Raw genomic sequence first — 26580 nt, forward strand, 5'->3', positions numbered from 1 at the left:
GATAAAAGAAACTTGTGATACCTTCAGAATAAGGTGCTTCTCTTGACTAATTTTCTTTTCAGTTCAAATAACTGAATTACTGACACACGCTTAGGTAGAATTAACTATTTAAAAGTGAGGCAAGGGGAAGGCAACAATAAAATGACGAGTGTATGTGTAGAAAGTCTAGTGACAAACAGTCAATAATCTGGATTTATTTAAAGATAAAAAATAAAGATTTATTTAAAAATATTTAAAGATTACTTCCAACAAATAAATAAACCTATGAAATCTAATCTTGAATTCTTAAGTACATTTCAGAAGCATAATAAATATTGGGGACTTCTTTTTCAATACTCCTCTCAATTCTATAAGATTTACTATAGATAGAATTTTATCCAATGTGACTGGGACTAGTAGTCAGTTAACTGAAAACAACATGTTTTAAGTAAAAACATACAAATGTAGATTTGTTTACCAATATTACCAATATCCACTTGCCAAGTGGAGAATACTTCAATCCTATAATTCCCACCCTCACTCCTAAGTCCTTCACAATTGTTTTAGTGCTTTATATTACAAAATTTTTTTTCTTACAATATTGTTCAATAGTTTATGTTAATATTAACTGATTTTTCATAAATAAGTAGGCAAACAAATACAGTAAGCTCTTGGTAAACAATACAATCCAACTGATACGAGCAGAAGAGGAGCAGCACACTAAAGGTACCTCATTAGCCTAAGTGTTCAGGTAGCCATAGGAATCTAGCAGGTGTTAGACAAAAAGAATGCAAAGCATCATTAATTTGGTGAATTAAATGCAGGTTGGTTAGGAAGCTTCAACTGTACATGCATGTGACTAAATATACTGTCATGATGTCACTTTTTAAGGAAAAACTTCCTTGATGCCTCAGACTAGGTCAGGCAGCCTGTATATCATCTAAGTTGAAATGAGAACTCTAAAACAGGGTTCCTTAACCTTGGCACTACCAACATTTTGACCCAGATAATACTTCCTTGTAGGGGCTGTCCTGTCCACTGCAGGGTATTTAAGCAGCACTCTCCTCCAGTCCCTATCTCTCCTGAACTGCTGTAACCTAAAATGTTCCCAAGACATTTCCCATTACTCATATACCCCAGGGGGGGCAAAATTAGACATGCTCCCTCCATTGCTGAGAATCACTGCTCTAGAGATATAACAAAAATAATTAGATAAGCATTTTCTCCTCAACTACAGTGCTCTCTGCTAGAAATGTACCAAACTTAAGATTTTACAGGATGCGCCCGATCTTGTATGATCTTAGAAGATTTAAAGGATGTAAAAGAACCTCTATTTACTTCACTGTTATATTTATAATAGCCTTAGACATTGAACATCTAAACTGCAAAGTTTTTTCAGTGATTCCCAAGCCTGTGATTTGACTCTTTCACCTTAAAATGTGCTAATGCTAACCCTTTTATTTATCACACATATGATAAGGAAGTTACATGAGAATTTTAAGGTAATTATGTAAAATACTTTTGGGTAAGATACTTTCCTTACTGATAACTCTACGGTAACCAAGACAGATTATATTACACTCTCACACACCTGGAAAAATGCAAGGTGCCCGATGATATCAAGCAACAAGAGTATCTGTATCCTTTGCACTCATCTGCCATAAAATGGGTAAAAAATGCTTTGAACATGAACACACAGACATCTTTGTTCAATGTTTTATGTATTTGGTTAAGATAAATTTCTTAAAGCAGAATTTCTGGATTAAAGGATATGCACATTTAAAATTTCGACCTGTATCATAAAACTGCCCCATAGAAAGACTATGACAATTTTTACTACCAGAACTACATGAGTCTACTAAAAACTTAAATGTAAATGGGGAAGGTATGAAGTTTTATACACACACACACATAAATCCACGTTCTGGGTGGGGGGAAGTACTAACCATAAAGAAAAAGACTAATAAATTTGACTACATTAAAATTTAGAACCTCTGTTCATCAAAAGACATAAGAATAAAAAATAAGTCATAGAGTTTGGAAAGATAACACACACATTTCCATACCCAACAAGGAACAGTAATAAACAAGAGAAACGTGGGTAACCCAAAAGAAATATGGGCTAAAAAAATTATATACAGTTACAAGCCAGGAAATCACCAATAACCATATGCAGAGATGCTGAACTTCATTAGGAATTCAAACACAATGAGACTACCAAATGACTACCAGATTGGCAATAATTTAAAAGTTATGCAATATCCAGTGTGGCAAATCTATGGGACAATGAGGTAAAAATACTTTGATCCATCCCTTCTTCCCTTCCTATTCTTTTTATTCTTTGAAGTACAGTTGATTTATACAAAGTGGTGTTCGTTTCAGGTGCACAGCAAAGTAATTCAGTTATACATACATACATGTAAATTTTCTTTCAGATTCTTTTCCATTATAGGTTATTAGAAGATATTGAATACAGTTCCTTGTGTAAACAGTAGGTCCCTGTTATATATAGATTTATATTATAAATAGTAATGTGTATATGTTAATCCCAAACTCTCAATTTATCACCCCTCCTTCCCTTTTGGTAACCATAAATTTGTTTTCTATGTCTGTGAGTCTGTTTCAATTTTGTAAATAAGTTCATTTGTATCTTTTTTTTTAGATTCCTCATATAAGTGATATCATGATATTTGTCTCTCTTACGTGAGTTAATATAATCTCTAGGTCCATCTATGTTGCTGCAAATGGCATTATTTCATTCTTTTGTATGACTAATATTCCACTGCATATATATGCTACATCTTCTTTATCCATTCATCTATTGATGGACTTTTAGGTTGCTTCCATGTTTTGGTTATTATAAATAATGATGCTATGAACACTTCGGTACATGTATCTTTTCGAATTAATTTTCTCCAGATATACACCCAGGAGTGGGATTGCTAGATCATATGGCAACTCTATTTTTAGTTTTCTAAGGAACCTTCATTCTGTTCTCCACAGTGGCTGCACCAATTTTCATCCTCACCAACAGTGTAGGAGGATTCCTTTTTCTCCACACCCTCTCCAGCATTTATTATTTGTAGACTTTTTGATGATGGCCATTCTGATCAGTGTGAGGTGATACCTCATTGTAGTTTTGATTTGCATTTCTCAAATAATTAGCACTATTGAGTACTTTTTCATGTGCCTGTTGGCCATCTGCATGTCTTCTTTGGAGAAAGACACATCTGTAGGTCTTCCCTGGTGGTGCAGTGGTTGAGAGTCCGCCTGCCGATGCAGGGGACATGGGTTCGTGCCCCGGTCTGGGGAGATCCCACATGCCGCGGAGCAGATAGGCCCGTGAGCCATGGCCACTGAGCCTGTGCGTCCAGATCCTGTGCTCCGCAACGGGAGAGGCCACAACAGTGAGAGGCCCGTGTACAACAACAACAACAACAACAAAAAGATACATCTGTATTTCTAAAACAATATTCCAATCCTGCAGTGATTGAAAAAAATCATTAATTATAACTGGAAATTCTACTCTTAAAAATACAACTAAATTACTTGCTAGCACTTTTACTGATGAGAATTAATTAAGTTATATGTAACATGGTGGTCCTACAAAACTCATAAATTATAGATGTTAGAGGCTACAGGAAAGATGAACTCTATTAACAGTATGATTCAGGGCTTAAAGAACAAGATCTCATTCCGTTTCCTGCACCAATGCATTTTAGGAGCTCCTGATCCTCTAAGTACAACATATATGCCAGAAGAAAAAAAAGAACATCTAGTTAGATGCATCAGTAAGCTGGCTTTCGCCTTGAGAGCCATTTGCTAAAGCTAGTAAATAAACACGGAAAAACGGGAGATAAAACCCATGGTCCAGCCAAAGTGAGGAATATAAGACCCAAATAACAAAACAGAGACAACCAAATATATCTACAGAGTAAATGTAAATTTAAAATCTCACCTGCTGCCACCCTGCTCCCTCCCCAACAACCCAGTTTAGAACCTTGGTGCTGGGTGGTCAAACACATACTCCCCTCCACCCCACCCCCACCTCCAATAATTCTTAACATAAGCCAGTCCTCATGCAAATATACAACCCTAATTTACAATGTCTAGGTGGCAGGAAAAACCTCAGCAATTTAAAAGTGATTCTGCAACATACTCTGTTGTCAAGACTGTGAAAAAACAGGTATTCTCATACTACTGTTGGTAAGAAAGCAGAATGGTTAAGGTAAGTGCTGAGGAGAATTTGGCAAAAACTGTTAAGATTGCATATGCATATGCATTAACCCTTTGACCCATCAATCCCACTTCCAGGAAAATGAAATGAAATATGTACAAGAATGTCCAACACAGTATTAGTTGTAACAGCAAAAGAACAATAGAAATTTAAATGAGTGTTAGTTATATACATTATATTTATCTGTACAATGGAGTATTATATAGCCATAGAAAGGAATGAGGTATATCTCTCTATAATGATAGAGTGATGGCCAAGATATAATTTTAAATTTAAAAAGCAAAGCACAGAACAATGCATAGAGTATCTTAACTCTGCCTAACACAGGGTGAAAATATAAATATACACATATCTAATATCGTTTTAATAAACCAAAAGCTAATTAAAAAAAAAGGTTATCTATTCACTAAGGGACAAAAGGAATGGAACCACATAAATTTGTTTATAATTAAACTAAAAAAGGAAAATGAAGCAATTCTCCCAAACTGAAGAAAAAGGAAACAAATAAATCTGATTGTATGTCAAGTTGGTTACACAACCAGAGGAAAATAATTAATTCAAGTAACTTTAAAACACAGTATTTAGACGGTGTATTTCCCTGAGATATATTCTAGGACAAAAGAAAATATAGAGGGATCATAAACTGCATTAAAAATCTTATTGTTAGTAAAATTGATGTAAAATTTTGAAACTATATAGGTAAACTATTATATGATAAAGTAAATAAACAATTATTAAGAATCAAGATTTTCTGCATAGAAGAAAAAGAGACAGAGTACAAAATTAGACTCTAAGTAAAAATTCCATAATCTTAAATTGGAAATATCAGCATAAACTCATGGTTTTTTTAATATTAAAAAAGATAGCTATACCTGTCCACTAAGAACAACATACAACAAATGGCAGTCCAGTAGCAATGAGCACTCCTAGAACCCAGACTGTGATCTCTATACATACCATTTTCCAATGAAAGAACCAGATTCTTTGATTCCAGGTTTAGGCAGTATAAAATGACTGTAAAATATCTTATAGTACCAGAAAGTATAATCTGACACATAAACATACTTATATTTTCTGTTTTTCGCTATTATATTGAAGACAACCAGGAACTGTTAAAGGGATATAAGTTCAAATGTCTGTCATTAGCTAAAAATAGGCCAATTCGAACACCAAAAATAGTAATTACAATGGTTCAAAACACATCAAATATGTTAAAAATCCATGAGTTCATAATGACACTAAAAACAAACCAAAAAAAATCCCTTTAGAAAATGCTAGAGAAACAGCTCATTATTCTGAAAATGGTAAGTAGAAAATATCTGGCATTTATCCCCTTTTTCCTATATAAACTATACTCTATAACCAAATGTTTGATGAGAGAGTACTTACAGAATAACTTCAACTGACAAATAAAGAATAAATGATATAATTAGAATATCACAATTTTATAACTTCTAATGAAATAATGAATCTAAGAAATCATTTTTAATGAATTCTAAAATCTTTAAGTCAAAGGCTGATAGGGAACTTTAAAATAAGTAGATTAGGCTGACAACTCCAAAAGCAATGATCAATCTCAATCAATCTCAATGTAACAGCCAAACACTATGAGTCCCCCGACTCAATACAATAGAAATCAATCACCACCATCACACATGAAGTGTTCTGGGGGGAAAAAAACGCTTGAATTTGTTAATCCTCTATTTCTTGACCTTGTATTTCAAGTTTACAAGAAACACAAGGGATAGGAAAACATATTAAATGACACCATGAGGATGTAATCATCAAAATCCAGAATGCAGAAAATTCTACAGGACAAACGGCCCAGTTTCTTCAAAGAATTGCATGATAAAAAAGAGGAAGGTGAACCTATAGATTAACAGATTTTAGATATCAAGATTTTGATACCAAGAGCATGATGCATAAAAATAAAAACATAATTTGTACTTCATCAATATTAAAAACGTTTGCTGTGCAAAAGGCCCTGTTAAGAGAACTAGTTACAAAGTGGGAGAAAATATTTGCAAACTACATATCCGATAAAGAACTAGTAAAGGGCTTCCCTGGTGGTGCAGTGGTTGAGAGTCTGCCTGCCAATGCAGGGGACAAGGGTTCATGCCCCGGTCAGGGAAGATCCCACATGCCCCGGAGCAGCTAGGCCCGTGAGCCATAGCCGCTGAGCCTGCGCGTCCAGAACCTGTGCTCTGCAACAGGGGAGGCCACAACAGTGAGAGGCCTGCGTACCACACACACATACACACACAAAAAAAAAGAACTAGTAAAAAGAACTATCAAACTCAACACTGAAAAAATGTCCAATTAGAAAATGAACAAAAGACAGAAACATACAATTCACTGAAGAGGAGATACAGACAGCAAAAAAATATATGAATAGATGTTTCACATCATAAGCCATTAGAGAAATGCAAATTAAAAGCACAATGAGATATAACTACACATCAGAGTGGCTTAAATAAAAAAAATAGTGACAATAGGAAATGTTGGCAAGGATGTGGTGAAACTGGATCACTTATATGTTGTTAGTAGGAATATAAAATAATACAGGGGCTTCCCTGGTGATGCAGTGGTTGAGAATCTGTCTGCTAATGCAGGGGACACGGGTTCGAGCCCTGGTCTGGGAAGATCCCATATGCCGCGGAGCAACTAGGTCCGTGAGCCACAACTACTGAGCCTGCATGTCTGGAGCCTGTGCTCCGCAACAAGAGAGGCCACGATAGTAAGAGGCCCACACACTGCGATGAAGAGTGGCCCCTGCTTGCCACAACTAGAGAAAGCCCTCACACAGAAATGAAGGTCCAACACAGCCCAAAGTAAATAATACATTAAAAAAAAATAGTACACCCTCTGGAAAATAATTTGACAGTTTCTTATAGAACTAAACATACAACCACTACATGATTATTCTCTTGAGCACTTCTCTGAAAGAAATGAAAACTTATGTTCACACAAAAATCTATACACAAATGTTCATAAAGCTTTATTTGTAACAGCCCCAAACTACTGGATGTCTTTCAAAAGATGAATGGTTAAACCAACTGTGGTACATCCACACCACAGAATAATACTCAGAAATAAGGAACAGACCATTGACACAAGTCATTAATTTGGATGAGTTTTCAGTGAATTATGCTAAGTGAGAAAAGCCAATCCCAAAAGGTCAGATAATGTATGATTCCATTTACACAGCATTCTTTTTTTTTTTTTGATATGGACCATTTTTAAAGTCTTTATTGAATTTGTTACAATATTGCTTCTGTTTTATGTTTTGGTGTTTTGGCTGCCCAAGGCATAGGGGATCTTAGCTGCCGACCAGGGATCCAACTCCCACCCCCTGCACTGGAAGGTGAAGGCTTAACCCCTGGAATGCCAGGAAAGTCTCCTACACAGCATTCTTGAAAAGACAAAATGATAAAAATTGAGAAAAGATTAGTGTTTACCATAGGTCAAGGCTGGGATTGGACAAGGACAATTGGAGGGCTCCTTGTAGTGATGGAACTGTTCTGTATCTCAATGATATCAATATCAGTATCCTGGTTGTGCCATTGCATGATAGTTTTTCAAGATGTTATCATTGACAGAAACTGGGTAAAAAGTACAGGGAATCTGAATAATTTTTTATAATTGTATGTGATAATCTACAATTATCTCAAAACCAAAAGCTTAATTATATGAAACAAATTAATCAAATGCAGCACGTGGACATAATGCAGACCCTGATTCAAATCAAATGTAAATAAAATAAAATTCACGAAACAATGAGGGAAATGTTAACACAGACTAGATAGTAAGGATTTTTTAAATATAATACAGAATTGTGACTACATCAATAATTTTGTTTGGCTTAACAATGGTATAACGAATGTACATTTTTAAAAGTCCTTATCAGTAAGAGAGAGCAAAAAAATAGTGTGGAGACAGATAAAACAAAAATGGCAAAGTGGTGATAACTGTTAAGTTGGGTGATGGGTTCATAAGGCTCAATGAAACATTCATTCTGTATTTTTTACATTGAAAAATTTCCCTAGTAAATTGTTTACCCAGGCATCCTTCAAAGGATTTTTCACAGATAAAGTTCCTTGGAAAATACACAGCACAATATCAAATAGTACTGAACACTCAAATAAATAAGAACCAAACACCATGAGTGAGGGCCAACAGAAACAAAAGTTGCAAAGCAGATCTGCAAAAATGACAGATATTGTAATTTAAAAAACAAAACATAAACTAAGAATGTTCATGATTCATGAGATTAAAAGAGGGTTTAAGATAATAATAACAAGCAGTTTTAGAAGAACCAAAGAATATTTTAAAAAATAAAATAAATCCAAACAATCCAATTAAAAAATGGGCAGAAGACTTGAATAGACATTTTTCCAAAGAAGACATACAGATGACTAACAGGCACATGAAAAGATGTTCCATATCACTAATATTAGAGAAATGCGAATTAAAACCACAATGAGAATCACTGACACCTGTCAGCATGGACATCATTAAAATGTCTACAAATAACAAATGTTGGAGAGGATGCATAGAAAAGCAAATCCTCATACACTGTTGGTAGAAATGTAAACTGATGCAGCCACTATGTTAAACAGTATGGAGGTTCCTTAAAAAACTAAAAATAGAACTACCATATGATCCAGCAATTCCATTCCTGGGTATAGATCCAGAAAAAACAAAAACACTAATTCAAAAAGATACATGCACCCCAACATTCACAGAAGCACTATTTACAATAGTCAAGACATGGAAACAACTCAAGTTCCCATCACCAGATGACTAGCTTAAGAAGATGTCACTCACACACACACACACACACACACACACACACACACACACACACACACACACACACACAGGAATATTACTCAGCCATGAAAAGTAATGAAATACTGCCATTTACAGCAATGTGGATGGACCTAGAGAATTTTATGCTTAGTGAAATAAATCAGACAGAGAAAGACAAATACTATATATCATTTATATGTGGAATCTAAAAAAAATAACACAAATGAATGTATATGCAAAACAGAAACAGACTCACAGATATAGGAAACATTACCAAAGGGGAGAGGGAACGGGGAAGGGACAAATTAGGGGTATGGGATTAACAGATACAAACTACCATGTATAAAATAGATAAGCAACAAGGATATGCTACATAGCACATGAATTATACCCATTATCCTGTAATAACCTATAACGGAATATAATCTGCAAAAATCCTGAATCACTATGCTGTACACCTGAAACTAACACAATATTGTAAGTCAACTATACTTCAATTGAAAAAATAAACCTAGAAGTAAAAAAAAAAAAGGAAAATAAAAAACAATGGATATGTTTAACAGATTAAAAATAACTTCAGAAAGAATTGGTGGACTGAACTGAAAAAATTATCCAGAATGCAGTCCAGAAAGCCAAAACATTAGAAAATATGAAAAGGTGAGGAGGCATGGAAGATGGAGAAGTCTAATAAATATACAATGGTAACTCTAGAAAGATTTATTAAACAAGATATGAAAAACTCAAACCATAAAGAAGTTTGATAAATTTGATACACAAAAATTGAGAATGTCTATTCATCAAATCATATCAAAAAATAGTGAATTGACAAGCCACAAACTGCCAACAAACATAATTGATAGGGAATAATGTACCTGTCAAGACAAGCTGGGTTACCCTGCATTAACAAACAACATCCAAATAATCACCTAAAATAAAAAAAAAGATTTATTTCTGGTATTACAGGTTGACAAGAAGCATTGCTTATTATAATCACTCGGGGAGTCAGGCAAGTCATAGGGCCACATCTAACTTCAAAGGAGACAGAAGATAAATTCTCCTATGTGCCCAGAAACAAGTGGAAGCAAAAGATATGAGAATAGCCCTAGTAACAGATTGGTAACTAGAATAAGTAAGAAACTCTTTCAGAAAAATAATAAAAAGACAAAAAACCCAAATACAATGATAAGCAAAATAAATGAAATTTCATAGAAGACAATGCCAAAATGAGCTATAAGCTCATTTAAAACTGTTAGTTCTTACACATTTATATAATTGCACTCTAGAATTTCCCTCCCAAATTACATAAAGAAATGAGCAAAAATTAGCAATTAAAACCAGTCAATAATACTGTTCATCTTGAGAACATGTATGCAATAGGTTGTATGTGCTTGGTTATATAAAAGGGTGAGATTTCTTTCTGTCTTTGTAATCTTAGTGGATTGCCAGTGATGCAAATCATATTCTGGTTTAATGTTTATTTAATAAAATAAAATTTATTTAAAATTGTGTTCCTTCTCTTTTAAAAAATATAGTCACAAGAGAACTGAACCAGAAAAGAGAAAACAACAGCAAAACTGACTTCCATAATAAGAAAAAAAAACATAAAATGTATATTCTTCAGGGGTTTTTTGGTTCTGCAATAAGAGGGTCCCTTACAGCACTTAGTTAAGCCTTAACACAAGAAGTGCCAGTGCCTTTGCTTTTTTAATGGTAGATTAATTCTAAAATATGACAGTAGTTTGGTTTTTCTTTTAATAACAGCATTTCAGAAAAAAGTAACCCTTAGAACTATTTTTAAAAATCACTTAAATCAGTACTTAGAAATATAAGCCTCAAATGCAAAATATTAAAAAATGAAAATCTGAAAATCAATGATCTAATAAGCTTCTATTTCAAGCTAGAATAAAAGCAGCAAGTCAAACTAAAAGAGAGAAATAATAAAGTCAGAAATAAATAATAGAAAACAAATGTATGATAGAAAAAAAATCAACAAAGCCAAAATTTGGGGTCTTTGAAAAGCGTATTAAATGATAAACACTTAGCAAAACTTATCAAGACAAATCACATGTAATTTCTTAATGAAACAGATATTTCATTAAGGGAACAGATTAAGCCTCGGGTTTATTCTTCCTTTTACTTGACAGAAGTACAAATAAATAAAAAATAAGGTTGAAGACTGAATTCCTGAAAAGGTCAGTTAACCTCACATTCATTCAACTTCAAAGCTACAGTCCTGACTTTAAATTGGGTATCTCCAAATAAATATTCTAGTATTAAAAAGGTATAGAGGAAAGAGAGTATTAAAGGTATAGAGGAAAGAGTATTAAAAACGTATAGATGAAAGAGACTGAAAATGGAGCCAACCAGATCAATGTATACCCACCACTGAAAAATTTACTCAAAACAAGTAATGAAGGGCTTCCCTGGTGGCTCGGTAGTTGAGAGTCTGCCTGCCGATGCAGGCGGGTTCATGCCCTGGTCCAGGAAGATCCCACATGCCGCGGAGCGGCTGGGCCCATGAGCCATGGCCACTGGGCCTGTGCGTCCAGAGCCTGTGCTCTGCAATGGGAGAGGCCACAACAGTGAGAGGCCCACATACCCCAAAAATAAAAAACAAGTAATGTATTGAGAGATCAAGAAAGTCGTTAATAAGAACAGATCAACATTTAATGTAACTAACTCCAGCTAAATTTTTCATTTCACCTAAATAATTACTTCAGAGTCCTGTCACCTAAATTTTGACAATTTGGAGGATCTATTAAAGATAGTATGAAAGATCTATGCTAAAAGGGAGGAAAAACTAAGAGGACAATTATCTCCATCAAGTCCTTTAAATCAGTTTCAAAAAACAGTGTAAGACATGGCTTCTTGAATGAACTGGAATTCCCAAGGAATTAGGGAGTACCTTACTAAAATCAGCTCTGCAAGGGCTCAAAAAAGTAAGAAGGCAGGTGTTTTACTTTAAAAATCTGTAAGAATTTTGCATTCCACTCCATAAAAATACTAATAATGTCCCCCTTGCATCTTCACACAGATATAATTTGTTATTTCTCAAACACATGATTGGGGGTTCTCTTAATCTAGGTTGTGGAGCACTGGAGCAGGTATTATTTATTACAAATTGGTGGCATTAATATGATTACTCAAGGCTTATGAATCAAATATCTGTCCTAAGATAATTCTTAAGTAGAACCACTTCATAATAATTATTATAGTGATAATGACTGAGCCAACTGAGTTACTTGAAACAATCTGAGTTTGTAATGAATGCCCATCTGTCTGCGAATGCAAACTGTTAAAATTTAGGAGCTTACTTTCACTCCCAGGTAGAGGTAAACAGTTTTACTGAAAAAAAATTTGTTTAATTGCTATACAATTCTGAGTTTGAAATAAAAATTAACAAGTATTTCATGTTCTCTGGCTAATATAGTGAAAAGTTTCTGTAAGGACAGTTGATACATATTCCTGAATAACTTATGCCCTTTATCTTCATAATTAGAATAATTTACAACTCATTGAGCAAACATTAAGCACAACTAGAATGCAACATGGAATTACGGAGAGCCAAAAAGCAAATAAATCCAATTGAATCCATCACATATGATGCACTGAATCTCTTAGCAAATGCAACTTCCAGAAATTTGATGAAAGAGATATAAAACATCCAAAATATTATGTTTCAAAAGCAAAAACTTACCCATAACACATAACTGGTTCAACATAAACAACTTTCCTTAAGGGACTAAACATTTTCACTTAAATTTGGTCTCAAGCACAGAAAAAAAAAATAGCATATATTTGAATATGATACATATTACTACACTTTTCTAACGTACCTGCAATATAAAATAGCCTGAGATCCACTTAAACAATTTCTCAAAGGTTTAAATTTTCCCTACAGCTACCAAGATCCCACTATTACAAAACGGTCTCCTCTCTAGAGTAAGAAATAAAATGGCTGCAGAGTGTCATGTGAATTTTAATTTAAACAAATATTAAGATTAAATAAAGGGGAGGCTGGGGAGTAGTTAAGAGTGCAGCTAAGAAAAAATGTAAAGATTATAAAACTGAAATAATTATACATAAGAGGCCTACTTTTTTTGATAAATTTGTTTTTATTTATTTTATTTCTGGCTGTGTTGGGTCTTTGTTGCTGTGCACAGGGTTTCTCTAGCTGCAGCGAGAAGGGGCTACTCTTCATTGCAGTGCACGGGCTTCTCATTGCGGTGGCTCCTCTTGTTGCAGAGCACGGGCTCTATGCACGTGGGCTTCAGTAGTTGTGGCACGGGCTTAGTTGTTCAAAGGCATGTGGCATTTTCCCGGACCAGGGCTCAAACCCATGTCCCCAGCATTGGCAAGCAGATTCTTAACCACTGCGCGCACCAGGGAAGCCCAAGAGGCCTATTCTTAATTACATTTTTACTGTCTTTCTTTTCATTTTATTCTTAATTCAGATGTTAGCACATCTGTGAAAAAATTATGCTTATAAACCATAATTTTCCTTTCAGTGTTCAAATACAGTAACTATCTCTCTGTTAATATTTAGAGTACTCAAAAAATTCCTACTGAATATGCATTTTGTATTTTATGTAAAATAATTAGGTATTATCAGTACTACCTAAAATTTGTTTACAGAGCAGCAAACTGACTTTTTCTTGAAACATACATATAATACATTTTAATTCATATGAACAAAAATATCCCCAACCCCAATAATCCACATCCATCAGCTGATTATCATACTTCTTTGTACTCATTATAGGCAGAGTCAATTAGTAAATGCTAGCCATGGAAACAGAGGATCTTTTGCTCTTACAAAGGGCTAATAAGCCAAGGCACAAGCCCCAAGAATGTTCTTCCCTCAAGTATTAATATTCTTTACTTCATGTATATTACCATTCCCAACTTTTATTTATTGAATAACCTACTCAAGCAGCTCATGCACTAGTTACAGAGTGCTTAAAAGTTTGTATAACTTTCAAAACTGAATGGCTAATTACTGAGGTCTTATTATGTGCCAGAATGTTTTATGACATTTACAGGTATTAATTCCATTTAATCCTTACAAAAACCCTGTGAAGTGAGTACTACTGTTATCGACATTTTATAGAAATGGAAACAGACTCACAGAGAGGTTCAGTAACATGCCCAAGGTAATAAACCTAGGTGCGGCAAAATAGGGCCAAGAATTCAGGTGGTCTGACTCTGAAGCAATATTCTTAACTCTGTCACATGTTACATCCTTGCCTTCCTGTGATGTACAGAAAATTATAAATAAGATCGTCTCTGTGGCCAGTGAGTTTCTATCTGGGAAAGTTCTCTTATGATGTATATTCCCCCATCATTTACTAATGCTGATCCCTTTCACAGAATATGACCATACCAAGTAAATCCTGGTTCCCAGTCTTAAGAAAATCAAAAAAGGTACATGAACAATTAATTCTAATACACTGTAAAAGTGTATAATAGAAGCTTAAACTAAACTGCAAAAGAAAGGAGAAAAGAGATTTTATATGTGATCAAGGGGCTAAAAGGGAAAGCTGCATAAGGGAGGAGATGTCTGAGGTGAGTCTTCCAGAACTACTAGCAATTTGCCAAACAGGGAAAGTAAAACACATTAAAAGAAATAAGGCAGTTTGCTAACACATATTTTGCTCTCATTAATCATCAGTATCTTCCATTAAGGGGCAAACTATTTCTACCAAAAACACTAATAATAACATGACTTTAGAAATAGAAACAAAAGACTTTAAAACAACGGTAATCTTTGTCATCAAAGGAACATTTTTTACAGTTAATTTAACGTAACACTGCATTTTTGACCTTTGTTATTTTTCACTATTATTTTTTAAAAGATTTATTATTTATTTATTTTATTTTATTTTTGGCTGTGTTGGGTCCTAGTTGTGGCACGCGGGATCTTTCGTTGCAGTGTGTGGGCATCTCTCTAGTTGTGGTGTGTGGGTTTTCTCTTCTCTAGTTGTGGCATGCAGGCTCCAGGGCACGTGGGCTCTGTAGTTATGGCACGTGGGCTCTGTAGTTTGAGGCACGCAGACTCTCTAGTTGAGGCACATGAGCTCAGCAGTTGTGGCACGTGGGCTTAGTTGCCCCACAGCATGTGGGATCTCAGTTCCCTGACCAGAGATCAAACCCATGTCCCCGGCATTGACAGGCAGACTCTTTACCACTGGACCACCAGGAAAGTCCCTATTATTGATTATTATTTATTGATTTTTAAAAATATACCAAAAATCTGGCAGTAAAAAGATGTCCTTTTCTCTGATGGACCAACAGAAAAATAAGAAAAGCAAGAAAAAAAATGGCAAGAGGTATAGAGTTGAGGGAAAGTTATGTCTTACATTTCCTTATCTTGAACCACTGGACATATGAGATTATGTCTACTTTTAAGTAGACAAAACAATACATACTAGACATGTACAGTCTTATTTCGCTTAAAATTTTCAGAGTAATAAATATAAAAGAGGAAAAATAGAAGAGTTTTAAAAAATCCTTAAATTCAAGTCATAAGCATATTTCTTGTTATGGACAGGAAAGGAAAAAACACACCTGTACAATTGAAAATCTGTGTTGTTAGTTAATCTCCTATACTTTCCCTAACTCTAAGATTAATTCAACTTATCTAATTTACTGAACTACTTACATAATTATTATTATATCATTTAAGGCAAGAAAGGCTGGGAAAGGCCACCTAATCCTCATGGCAGTTGACTGAAATGGCATGGTTTCACTGCCAGACCAAACTAAAAACAACAAAGACATTTCAACACGCACCAGTTGAAAATGTGACCAATGACAGGCTTCATGGCCCAGTTTCTGGACTGTTGATAAACCAAATCATAATTCATGTTTCTAAGTGATAAACGCTATAAAATCCTGAAAAGCTATTTACAAACAATAAAGAATATTAAATTTGAAAAAAGAATACCCCATCATTGTGGGTGTGGGCCTTCTCCTTGTTTAATTATGTAATTAGAATTTTCCAGCTTCTCAGCTCAGAAATCCGAGTAGAAGTACCAAAGTTAGGAGGGGACTTACTTATAGAAGATACTATAAATGATACTGCCAAGCCACAACTCAGTAACTGCCATAAATTACAGTGTCTAATGCTCCACCTAACACGTTTAATACAGTCTGCTAGACTCCAACCTCACTGATGTTTACAAGGAAAGGCAGATAGTAAGATAATGCAAACTCTTAAGTTATACCTTTGTGAAGAGGAAGAAAGAAAGTTCTTAGTTACCACTTCCTGGACACACATATTAGTTTCCCTTACTGAAGGGATTATGAAAGCACCTTGGTTCCAAACAACTGACCCCTTTCATCTCAGGTTCCAGTGACTCAGTATTGTTTGTGTGACACTGCCTTCCCGATAAAGGCAGAGATCATGCCTGACTAATCCTCCAAAATGAAAGGTGTCCTTTACATCAATTAGAGTCTAACTACAAGAGTGAGAGAAACAAAATGAAAAAGCACTGCTACAAGAGCCCAGGGCTAGAGTCGCACAGTGGATGCTGGAATTATGACAAGTGGGAATTGGAACCACAAAAGAAACAGCTTCTGTCAACAAAACCACTAGAGACAAAGGAGAAGTAGAGAAATGCCCTGTCTTCTCCCTTCCATAAATCTCCCTTTAGTGTTTCCCATTAGATTCCCCAAACCCAATAGAAGTCACCTGCCACAGGAGCCTAGGAAAAACCACCTGCAGCGGTAGCCCTTCTCCATCAGACAGAAGAAAGAAGAAGGGTGTCAAATGGATCTGAGGGCAAAATAAGCCCAAGACCAGCATACCTTCCAGTAAAGTTCACATCATAATTTTAACAATCTCATAAATTCACTCAACCTTGCTAAGTTATCATTTATTATTATACCAACTGGCTCTAAGATTTCAATTGCATATTAATATTTCTAGACCACATTTCAAGTTCTGAAATGAAAACTACCCAGCTAGTTAACTGAGGTGACAGGAAGTTTAGTGAAGTCTATCTTTTAGTTTGCTTCTAGTGTAATTTGGGGTAATTTTAAAGATGCGTTTTCCAAGAAAAATAAAATGGTCCCTAGAGAAATGAGGATTATGTCAGCCAATATTTAGTATAAACTACTTAAAGTTTTGTTGCCAAGCAGATGCCTCAAATGTACTTTCTCCAAAACACCTTTTTGTACTCTTTAAAAAGATGTTGAATTTTTAATTATACTAACTAAATTCATTCCTTCTCACTCAATTCATAAGGGAAATCAGGGTGCTGATACAAATTATTTGGTACAAAAAGAATAATGATATTGTGATCAAGAATTGTTAAAAGCCAAGCCTAGCATGAAAAAAATCAACACACTGTTTCACATGAAAAAGAGTTAACTGCCAACAACAGGGACAGTCACTGGCTCTAAATTAAAACCACTACATTAAAACTGAACATTTCCAGGGGCTTCCCTGGTGGCGCAGTGGTTGAGAGTCCGCCTGCCGATGCAGGGGACACGGGTTCGTGCCCCGGTCCGGGAAGATCCCACGTGCCGCGGAGAGGCTAGGCCCGTAAGCCATGGCCGCTGAGCCTGCGCATCCAGAGCCTGTGCTCCGCAAGGGGTGAGGCCACAACAGTGAGAGGCCCGCGTACCACAAAAAAAACAAAAACTAAAACTAAACATTTCCAAAGCTCCCTGAAATCAGTGCAGTTTTGCTAGAATTATTATTTTCTATGTTTATTCAAAATTTATAGAAAATTGTAAAGCAAAACTCATTCTTTTCAAGAAGTTTTGATAAATTCATTTAATGAAAATACATGTTATCAAATACTTTTTAAAAAAAAAAAAACTTAACAACTTCCAAATGGTTAAAAAAAATCTTCGTATATCTGGAAATAATATATACTTGTCTTAATGGAAGTGGCATATCAGTGAGTTAAATCAGTTGACAATACCATTAGTTTTACTTTACAGACTCTAAAATAAATACTCTAGTCTTGATTTGTGGTTTCAAAAGCAAATTATAAAACTATATATTGTACCTTAATTTTATTATCTTAATAATGCCAATAAATTCTATTTTATGTGATAAAGGACACTGATTACATGACCTAACAGATCAGAAAGATAGGATATTAAGTATGACAACAACTGGCAACATCACATTATTTTGACATAAACAGTCTTAGGAAATCCTTAACTAGTCCTTGTAGGCTTTTAGGAAAACATATTTAGGTCTCTACAAATCTAGAAAGTAGAAAAATAATAATTCTTTATTATGACTTTAAAAGCAAAAAGGCTAATTTACTCTCTTCTTTAAAAAATTATAAATGGCCAGTAAATAAGTGCCATTTCAGAATAAACTACCATAAAAAGACTGTAGCTGTTTTTAAAATAATGCTACCATTCTGCCATTTATCAAATATAATTAAATGCAGAACACCTGCTACTTTATTCATTGCCTTTTAAAAAAATTAATAAAAGTAGTTTTCTCTGCAAACACTTACCATCCACTCAGATATAATAACATCCACTTTTTCTACAGGAAGACGAACTTCTTCGATTTTTCCTTTAATTAGCATAATAGTATCTTCAAGTTTATTTAGTCTGAAAATTGTCATAATGAATTAAATTAGTATGTTAAACAGATTCTGAAAACTAGTCAAATTACATAATTTCTTGGCAACCGTTCATTTTAGTTTATGGAACCCAAAGGTATGTTTTTTCAAAGTTTACTTATTCTCAGGGCACTGTAATTGCTTTTTGGTCACATCATGAACCCCCCAGAATGTTTCTGGTTAATACAATAATACAACTAAACCGGCATTTAAAACTACAGCATGAAAAGAAACCCAAATCCTATTAAAAATACATGTCAATAAAGTTAATGGGTCTTTTTATTTTTAAGGGAGAGGTGGAGACAGACCTGACAACAAAAGTATATTTTAAAGGGAAGTAGTGTGTCACAGGGGAGAGACAGGGCCAGAAGCTCTTACACTGATTTCCAGCTCCTCTAGCACTTGTCAGCTAAGCGGTCTTCACCGAATTATGTAACAATCTCACTGAGCCTGTGTGTTCATGTGTAAAACAGAAAGATGATATCTTCCCTAACTACTTCAGTCTATTATGAGGATGAAATATTTGTGAAAGCTATGTACACATCCTCAAGCACTATATAATGGTAAAGTATTATCATGAATAACAAAATACTGTATGCTGTGTAAAACTTGAAATTCTCCTCCCATCATAAATAATTTAACCTTCTCCAATACCATTCATTAGATATTTTTACATGCTTGATCACAAGATTAGCACATATTTTTCACCCCTGCCTTTTGCAATTTCAAATAAACAACATAGTTAAAGAGATAATTCCAAAAAGCTAAAAAGCAAGCTACTAAGCTTGTATCTAATTAAATAAATTCACAACCTTCAAAGGATATACATCTGAATTATAAAGGATTTCTTCTGCTAACAAAGGAAGGATTTTTCCCCCCAGACTTCATTGAGGTATTATATACATAAGATTAAATGCATTTTAAGGGTAAATTTTGTTGAATTTAAAAAAAAAAACAGATATACTTGGGTGACCACCACCATCACTATCAATATATAAACATTTCTATTTTCTTACAAAGATTCATTAGTGCTCCTTCCAGAAAATCCTCCCATCCCCAGGCAACCACTGATTTCTTTCTTTTACTACATATTAAAATTTGTATTTTGGGGACTTCCCTGGTGGCGCAGTGGTTAAGAATCTGCCTGCCAATGCAGGGGACATGGTTTTGAGCCCTGGTCTGGGAAGATCCCACATGCCACGGAGCAACTAAGCCTGTGTACCACAACTACTGAAACTGAGCTCTAGAGCCTGCAAGCCACAACTACTGAAGCCTGCGTGCCTAGAGCCAGTGCTCCACAACAAGAGAAGCTGCCTCAGTAAGAAGCCCATGCACCACAACGAAGAGTAGCCCCCGCTCGCCGCCAACTAGAGAAAGCCCGCACAATGCAATGAAGACCCAATGCAGCCATAAATAAATAAATAAATTAATTAATTTTTTAAAAAAAGTTTGCATTTTGTAGAGTTTTATATAAATGGAATCATACTGTATGTACCCCTTTATGTCTGGTTTCTTTCAAAAAGCATACTTTTTAGATTCATGCATATGTTTCTGTATATCAGTAGTTCCATTCCTAGGTATTGTTGAGTAGTATTCCACTGTATGAATAAAACACTTTTGTTCACCCACACACCTGGGGATGGAATTCTAGATTATCCCAGCTTTGTACTATAATGAATAAAGCCATTAACATTTATGTACAAGAACTGCTCTGTTAAATGGAAGTGATACAACTTTTTAAGAAACTGTGATTTTGTTTTACAAAGTTCACATACAATTTTACATTCCCACAAGCAATATATGAGCATTCCTACTTATTTTTAAAATTTTTGAATTTTATTTTATTTATTTTTTATACAGTAGGTTCTTATTAGTCATCAATTTTATACACATCAGTGTGTACATGTCAATCCCAATCACCCAATTCAGCACACCCCCACACCCCCCTGCTGCTTTGCTTTCCCCCCTTGGTGTCCATACATTTGTTCTCTACATCTGTGTCTCCATTTCTGCCCTGCAAACAGGTTCATCTGTACCATTTTTCAAGGTTCCACATATATGCGTTAATATATAATATTTGTTTTTCTCTTTCTGACTTACTTCACTCTGTATGACAGTCTCTAGATCCATCCACGTCTCTACAAATGACCCAATTTCGTTCCTTTTTATGGCTGAGTAATATTCCACTGTACATAGGTACCACATCTTCTTTATCCATTTGTCTGTTGATGGGCATTTAGGTTGCTTCCATGCTCTGGCTATTGTAAATAGTGCTGCAATGAACACTGGGGTGTATGTGTCTTTTTGAATTATGGTTTTCTCTATAGCTTTACAACCTAGTCATCTTAGTATTGCTGATCTTTTAAATTTTAACTGTGTGTTAAGATCTCATCATGGTTAAAAGTTGCATTTTCCTAATGACCAAGTATTTTTTTCATATGCTTACTGGCCATATTCCCCTATCATCTTTTGTTCAAATTTTTTGCCCATTTAAAAACCTGGCTCAGTTGTATTCTTATTATTGAATTTTAAGAGTTCTTTACATCTTCTGAATAAAAACCCTGACGGATTTAAGTATAGTGAATATTTTCTTCCATCCTGTGGGTTTTTCATTTTTTTAATGATATGTTTTGAAGAGCTAAAGTTTTTAATTTTGATAAAAACCAATTTATCATATTTTTCTTTTGTGGTTCATGCTTTTGGTAACATATTTAAGAAATCTTTGCCTACATCAAATATTTTCACCTATGTTTTCTTCTAAATTTTTTTTAGTTTCTGTTTTGAGTTATTTTTTCCAATATAGCATCATGATCATTTTTTTTATATATAATGAAAAAACTTTGCCGGAAAAACTATCACAAGTGATAGTTTCAACTTTGTTGAAGAAAAAGTATTACCAACCCATAGAATGACTTCACAATCTTTGTCAAAAATCAATTAAACGTAATTTGTAAGCTTATTTCTGAACTTCCAATTCTGCCCCAAGATTTAGATGCATATCCTTATGCTAATACAACAGTTTCTTTATTTTTATAGCTTTAAATCAAGTCATGAAGTCTGACAGTGTATGTCCTTTAACTGTATTCTTCTTTTAAAATTCTTTGGGATATTCTAGGTCATTTGTGTTTTCCATATGAATTTTAGGATCAGCTCTCAGACAACATGTAAACAAAACAGCATTTCTATGTCCCAATAGGAAGTAATGAGAAAAGAGAATGGACAGATCTGGGTGAGTGAATACAAAAGATCAGACTGTCAAATCTGACTCACATAAGCCAGAGATTTTACCCAATGTCAGGCTTCACAAATAATTTCAAAAATATGGGCAATTGGGCCTCCCTGGTGGCGCAGTGGTTGAGAGTCCGCCTGCCGATGCAGGGAACACGGGTTCGTGCCCCGGTCCGGGAGGATCCCGCATGCCACAGAGCGGCTGGGCCCGTGAGCCATGGCCACTGAGCCTGCGCGTCCGGAGCCTACCCTCCGCAACGGGAGAGGCCACAACAGTGAGAGGCCCGCATACCAAAAAAAAAAAAAAAAAAAAAATACGGGCAATTAAGAGGTCCAGACTAATCAGGGAGAAGTCTGGGACATGAAAAGCTACTTCTTTATTTTTCCCTTCCCTGTATTAGACATGCACACTCTGGCCTAGAGTAGACAGGCCTCTAAGTAAGGTGCATAGGTTAACAACTTCCACAGTAAGGAGTCCTGCTCTATGTACCAGACTGCTCCCTGCTTTCTCTGAGTATCTTGATTGCCTGTATCATTGAAATTATTATTATTATTATTTTTTTAATTTATTTTTTTTTTTTGCGGTACGCGGGCCTCTCACCGTTGCGGCCTCTCCCGTTGCGGAGCACAGGCTCCGGATGCGCAGGCTCAGCAGCCATGGCTCACGGGCCCAGCCGCTCTGCAGCATGTGGGATCCTCCCAGACCAGGGCACGAACTCGTGCGGACTCTCAACCACTGCGCCACCAGGGAAGTCCTGAAATTATTAATAAAACTTAATACTGGATAATCTCTCTGGGTAATCCTGGGTAATTAGGTTTCTGTTTGTCTGATTTGAAAATATTTTATCTCAGAGTAGTGCTGTGAGAAGGACTCTCACACAGATCCATGAATCAAAAAGGCTGAGGCACTTTTTAGCCAGAAAAAGGAGGAGACTGAAAAATAAGAGGAGGCTCTAATCCTGGGATGGTTGCCTACTCATCCTTGGTATGAAGTGGCAAAAGTGAGATTCAGAGAAAGTAGCTACTGGCCTGATAGGCAGCAGCAGGCAGAGAGGAAGATAGTAAAAAATTACACTATCTGGCTGTTACTAGCATTTCTGAAAAAATGCCTGTCTTTTCAGAGAAGAGATGATGGCAAGAGAAAGGACCAGAAGAACAGTTTTTCCTCTCACTGGAAGGCCTTCTTATGCTTATATGGCTGCCTGGGAAGATGAAGTATCCACTAAGAAAGTAATGAACTTAAAGCTTGGGGTTACCCCAAAGACAATACAAATGGAGGAGGACACGGTCAGAGGACTCCTGAGTGCTGAGAATATCTTGTGAAAGAGATAGGACATTTTTGAGAGACAACCCAGAAAAAGCTGGTGAAATCATTACTGGCATGGATAAACAATCAGGAGGATGCTATCACTTATTTTACATACAACTGAGTAGAAAGGATTACTTGGGCCGATGACAGATCCCTAAGAGTCTGTGAACAGATGCTTCCAGGTGATACAACAACTAAACTACTACAGTGAGTAAGAGCAGGGCTGCAGTTTATCTATCCCAAGAGAGGTAATCCCCTGTCATCACCCCAACCCTCAAGAAGAACAGTTCTCTAAAACAGTAGGCATGTTATGCATGCAAGTCAACTTAGCCTGGCTTTATGATAACAATATAATTTAATGCTATTGGCAAAGATAAGAACAGATGTGGAAGTCAGCAACTCCTCCTTCTTGAGCACTTTATGTAATCTTGTTATTGGGAAGTAAAGAGAATATTCAGGAGGCAGTATCTGATTACTTTGTTCAGTTACCAAGAACAGGACTGCATGATGTTTTTGACATACAAAAGAATGGGGGCATCAACAGGAGAAAAGACAGGGAGGAAACAAAAACCAGCTCACTGAGAGGGGAGTTTAGATAGCTTTCGAAATATGATGTGAAAAAGAGAAATTAGATAACATTTCTACTGAGTTATTAATAAGCTTTGTAGAGAATGGTTCAAATCCTGGTAGTCATTAGGGTCTTCACAGGTTTTTTCTTTGCAGAAATCATTGTAGAGAATGTTGTAAGATTAAAGATACCAGAGAAATACATGGCAAGAAAATAATGACCAATGTCAGAGGGCAAAATGCGGAAGAAGTTGTTAAAACAGCTGACTGGTAGTTCATGCACAGCATCTAATGGAGGACATTCATCCACTGGATGAATTTTCCATTAAAAGTACTTAACGTCCCTGCATTGTCTGGAAGGAGATTAGAAACATTAACAATACACTTTGATGTACTTTAAATTTCAATGTCTGTTTCATGTTCTTTACAGAAATACAATTGATTTTTATATATTAAAAATTATGTATTCAGTACTATGAACAATTATATGCCAATAAATTGGACAACTTAGAAGAAATGGACACATTTCTAGAAACATACAGCCCACCAAAACTGAATCAAGAAGAAACAGATAATTTGAACAGAACAATCACTAGAAATGAAATAGAATCTGTAATAAAAAAAAAACTCCCTGCAAACAGAAGTCCAGGACCACATGGCTTCACTGAGGAACTTCACCAAACATACAAAGAAGAACTTATACTGATCCTTCTCAAACTATTCCAAAAGACTGAAGAGGAGGGAACACTTCCAAAGTCATTCTATGAAGCCACCATCATCACACTGACACCAAAACCAGACGAAGACACTACAAAAAACAAAAGAAAATACACACACACACATATATAGTAGAGGCCAATATCTCTGATGAATATACATGCAAAAATGTTCAACAAACCAAATGGTGAAAAGCTGAAAGCCTTCCCACTAAATTCAGGAAGAAGACAAGAATGACCACTCTCACCGCTTCTATTCAACATAGTATTGGAAGTCCTAGCCACAGCAATCAAACAAGAAAAAGAAATAAAAGGTATCCAAATTGGAAGGGAAGAGATAAAACTGTCGTTACATGCAGATGACATGATACTTTATATAGAAAATCCTAAAGCCTCCACACAAAAACTACTAGAACTCATAAACAAATTCAGCAAGGTAGCAGGATACAAGATTAACATACAGAAATCTGTTGCATTTCTTTACACTAAAAATGAAATATCAGAAAGGAAAGTAAAAAAAAAAATCCCTTTTAAAACTGCATTAAAAAAAATACTTAGGAATAAACCTGACCAAGGAGGTGAAAGACTTATACACTGAGAACTATAAAACACTGGTAAAGGAAACTGAAGATGATTTAAAGAAACAGATAGATATCCCATGTTCCTGGACTGGAAGAATTAATATTGTTAAAATGGCCATACTACCCAAAGCAAGCTGCAGATTGAATGTGATCCCTATCAAATTAGCTATGACATTTTCCACAGAACTAGAGTAATCCTAAAATTTATATGGAACCCCAAAAGACCCAAAATTGCCAAAGCAATCCTGAGGAAAAAGAACTAAGCTGAAAGCATGACCCTCCCAAAGTTCAGACAATACTATAAAGCTACAGTAATCAAAAGAGCATGGTATTGGCACAAAAACAGACATATGGATCAATGGAACAGAAAAGAGAGCCCGTAAATAAACCTACCACCTACAGTCAATTAATCTTCGACCTAGGAGGCAAGAATATACAGTAGAGAAAAGACAGTCTCTTCTGCAAGTGGTGTTGGGAAAGCTGGACAGCTGCATGTAAACCCCTCAACCATACACAAAAATAAACTCAAAATGGCTTAAAGACTCAAATATAAGACATGACACCATAAAACTCCTAGAAGAAAACATAGGCAAAACAGTCTCTGACATAAATCATAACAATATTTTCTTAGCTCAGTCTCCCAAGGCAATAAAAATTAAAGCAAAAATAAACAAATGGGACCTAATCAAACTTTGTACATCAAAGGAAGCCATAAACAAAACAAAACAAAAAGACAACCTACAGACTGGGAGAAAATATTTGCAAATGATGCAACTGACAAAGGCTTAATTTCCAAAATATACACAAAGCTCATCATAATACTCAATAACCAAAAAACAAACATCTCGATGAAAAAATGGGCAGAACACCTAAGTAGACATTTCTCCAAAGAAGACATACAGATGGTCAATAGGCACATAAAAAGATGCTCAACATCACTAGTTATTAGAGAAATGCAAATCAAAACTACAATGAGGTACCACCTTACACCAGTCAGAATGGCCATCATTAAAAAGTCTATAAATAATAAATGCTGCAGAGGATGTGGAGAAAAGGGAACTCTCCTACACTGCTAGTGGGAATGTAAATTGGTGCAAGTACTATGGAAAACAGTATGCAGGTTCCTTAAAAAACTAAAAACAGAAATACCACATGATCCAGCAATTCCATTCCTGGGTATATATCCAGAAAAAACAGAAACACTAATTCAAAAAGATACATTCACCACAATGCTCATAGCAGCACCATATACAATAGCTAAGATATGGAAGCAACCCAAGTGCACAGCAACAGATGACTGGATTAAGAAGATATGATACACAGACACACAGACACAGTCACAGACACAGACACACACACACACACACACACACACACACAGACACACACAATGGAATACTACTCGGCCATTAAAAAGAACGAAATATTGCCACCTGCAGCAATGTGGATGGACCTAGAGAATATTATGCTTAGTGAAATAAGTCAGAGAAAGACAAATACTGTATGATATCATTCATATGTGGAATCTAAAAACTAATAAAAACGAACTTATATA

The 26580-nt window shown here is 35.4% G+C and overlaps 1 protein-coding gene across 3 annotated transcripts in view; it reads right to left on the reverse strand.

Moving 5' to 3' along the window:
- Positions 1-26580, reverse strand: part of PRMT3 (protein arginine methyltransferase 3) — a 140955-nt gene that overhangs the window by 68558 nt on the left and 45817 nt on the right. For all 3 annotated transcript variants that reach the window (XM_059070158.2, XM_059070159.2, XM_059070161.2), the window contains exon 10: positions 18514-18613. In XM_059070158.2, the coding sequence (XP_058926141.1) occupies positions 18514-18613 (100 nt within the window). The remainder of the gene's footprint in view (positions 1-18513; positions 18614-26580) is intronic.

The sequence above is a fragment of the Kogia breviceps genome, chromosome 7, assembly GCF_026419965.1.
Source record: "Kogia breviceps isolate mKogBre1 chromosome 7, mKogBre1 haplotype 1, whole genome shotgun sequence".
NCBI classification, from domain to species: Eukaryota; Metazoa; Chordata; class Mammalia; order Artiodactyla; family Physeteridae; genus Kogia; species Kogia breviceps.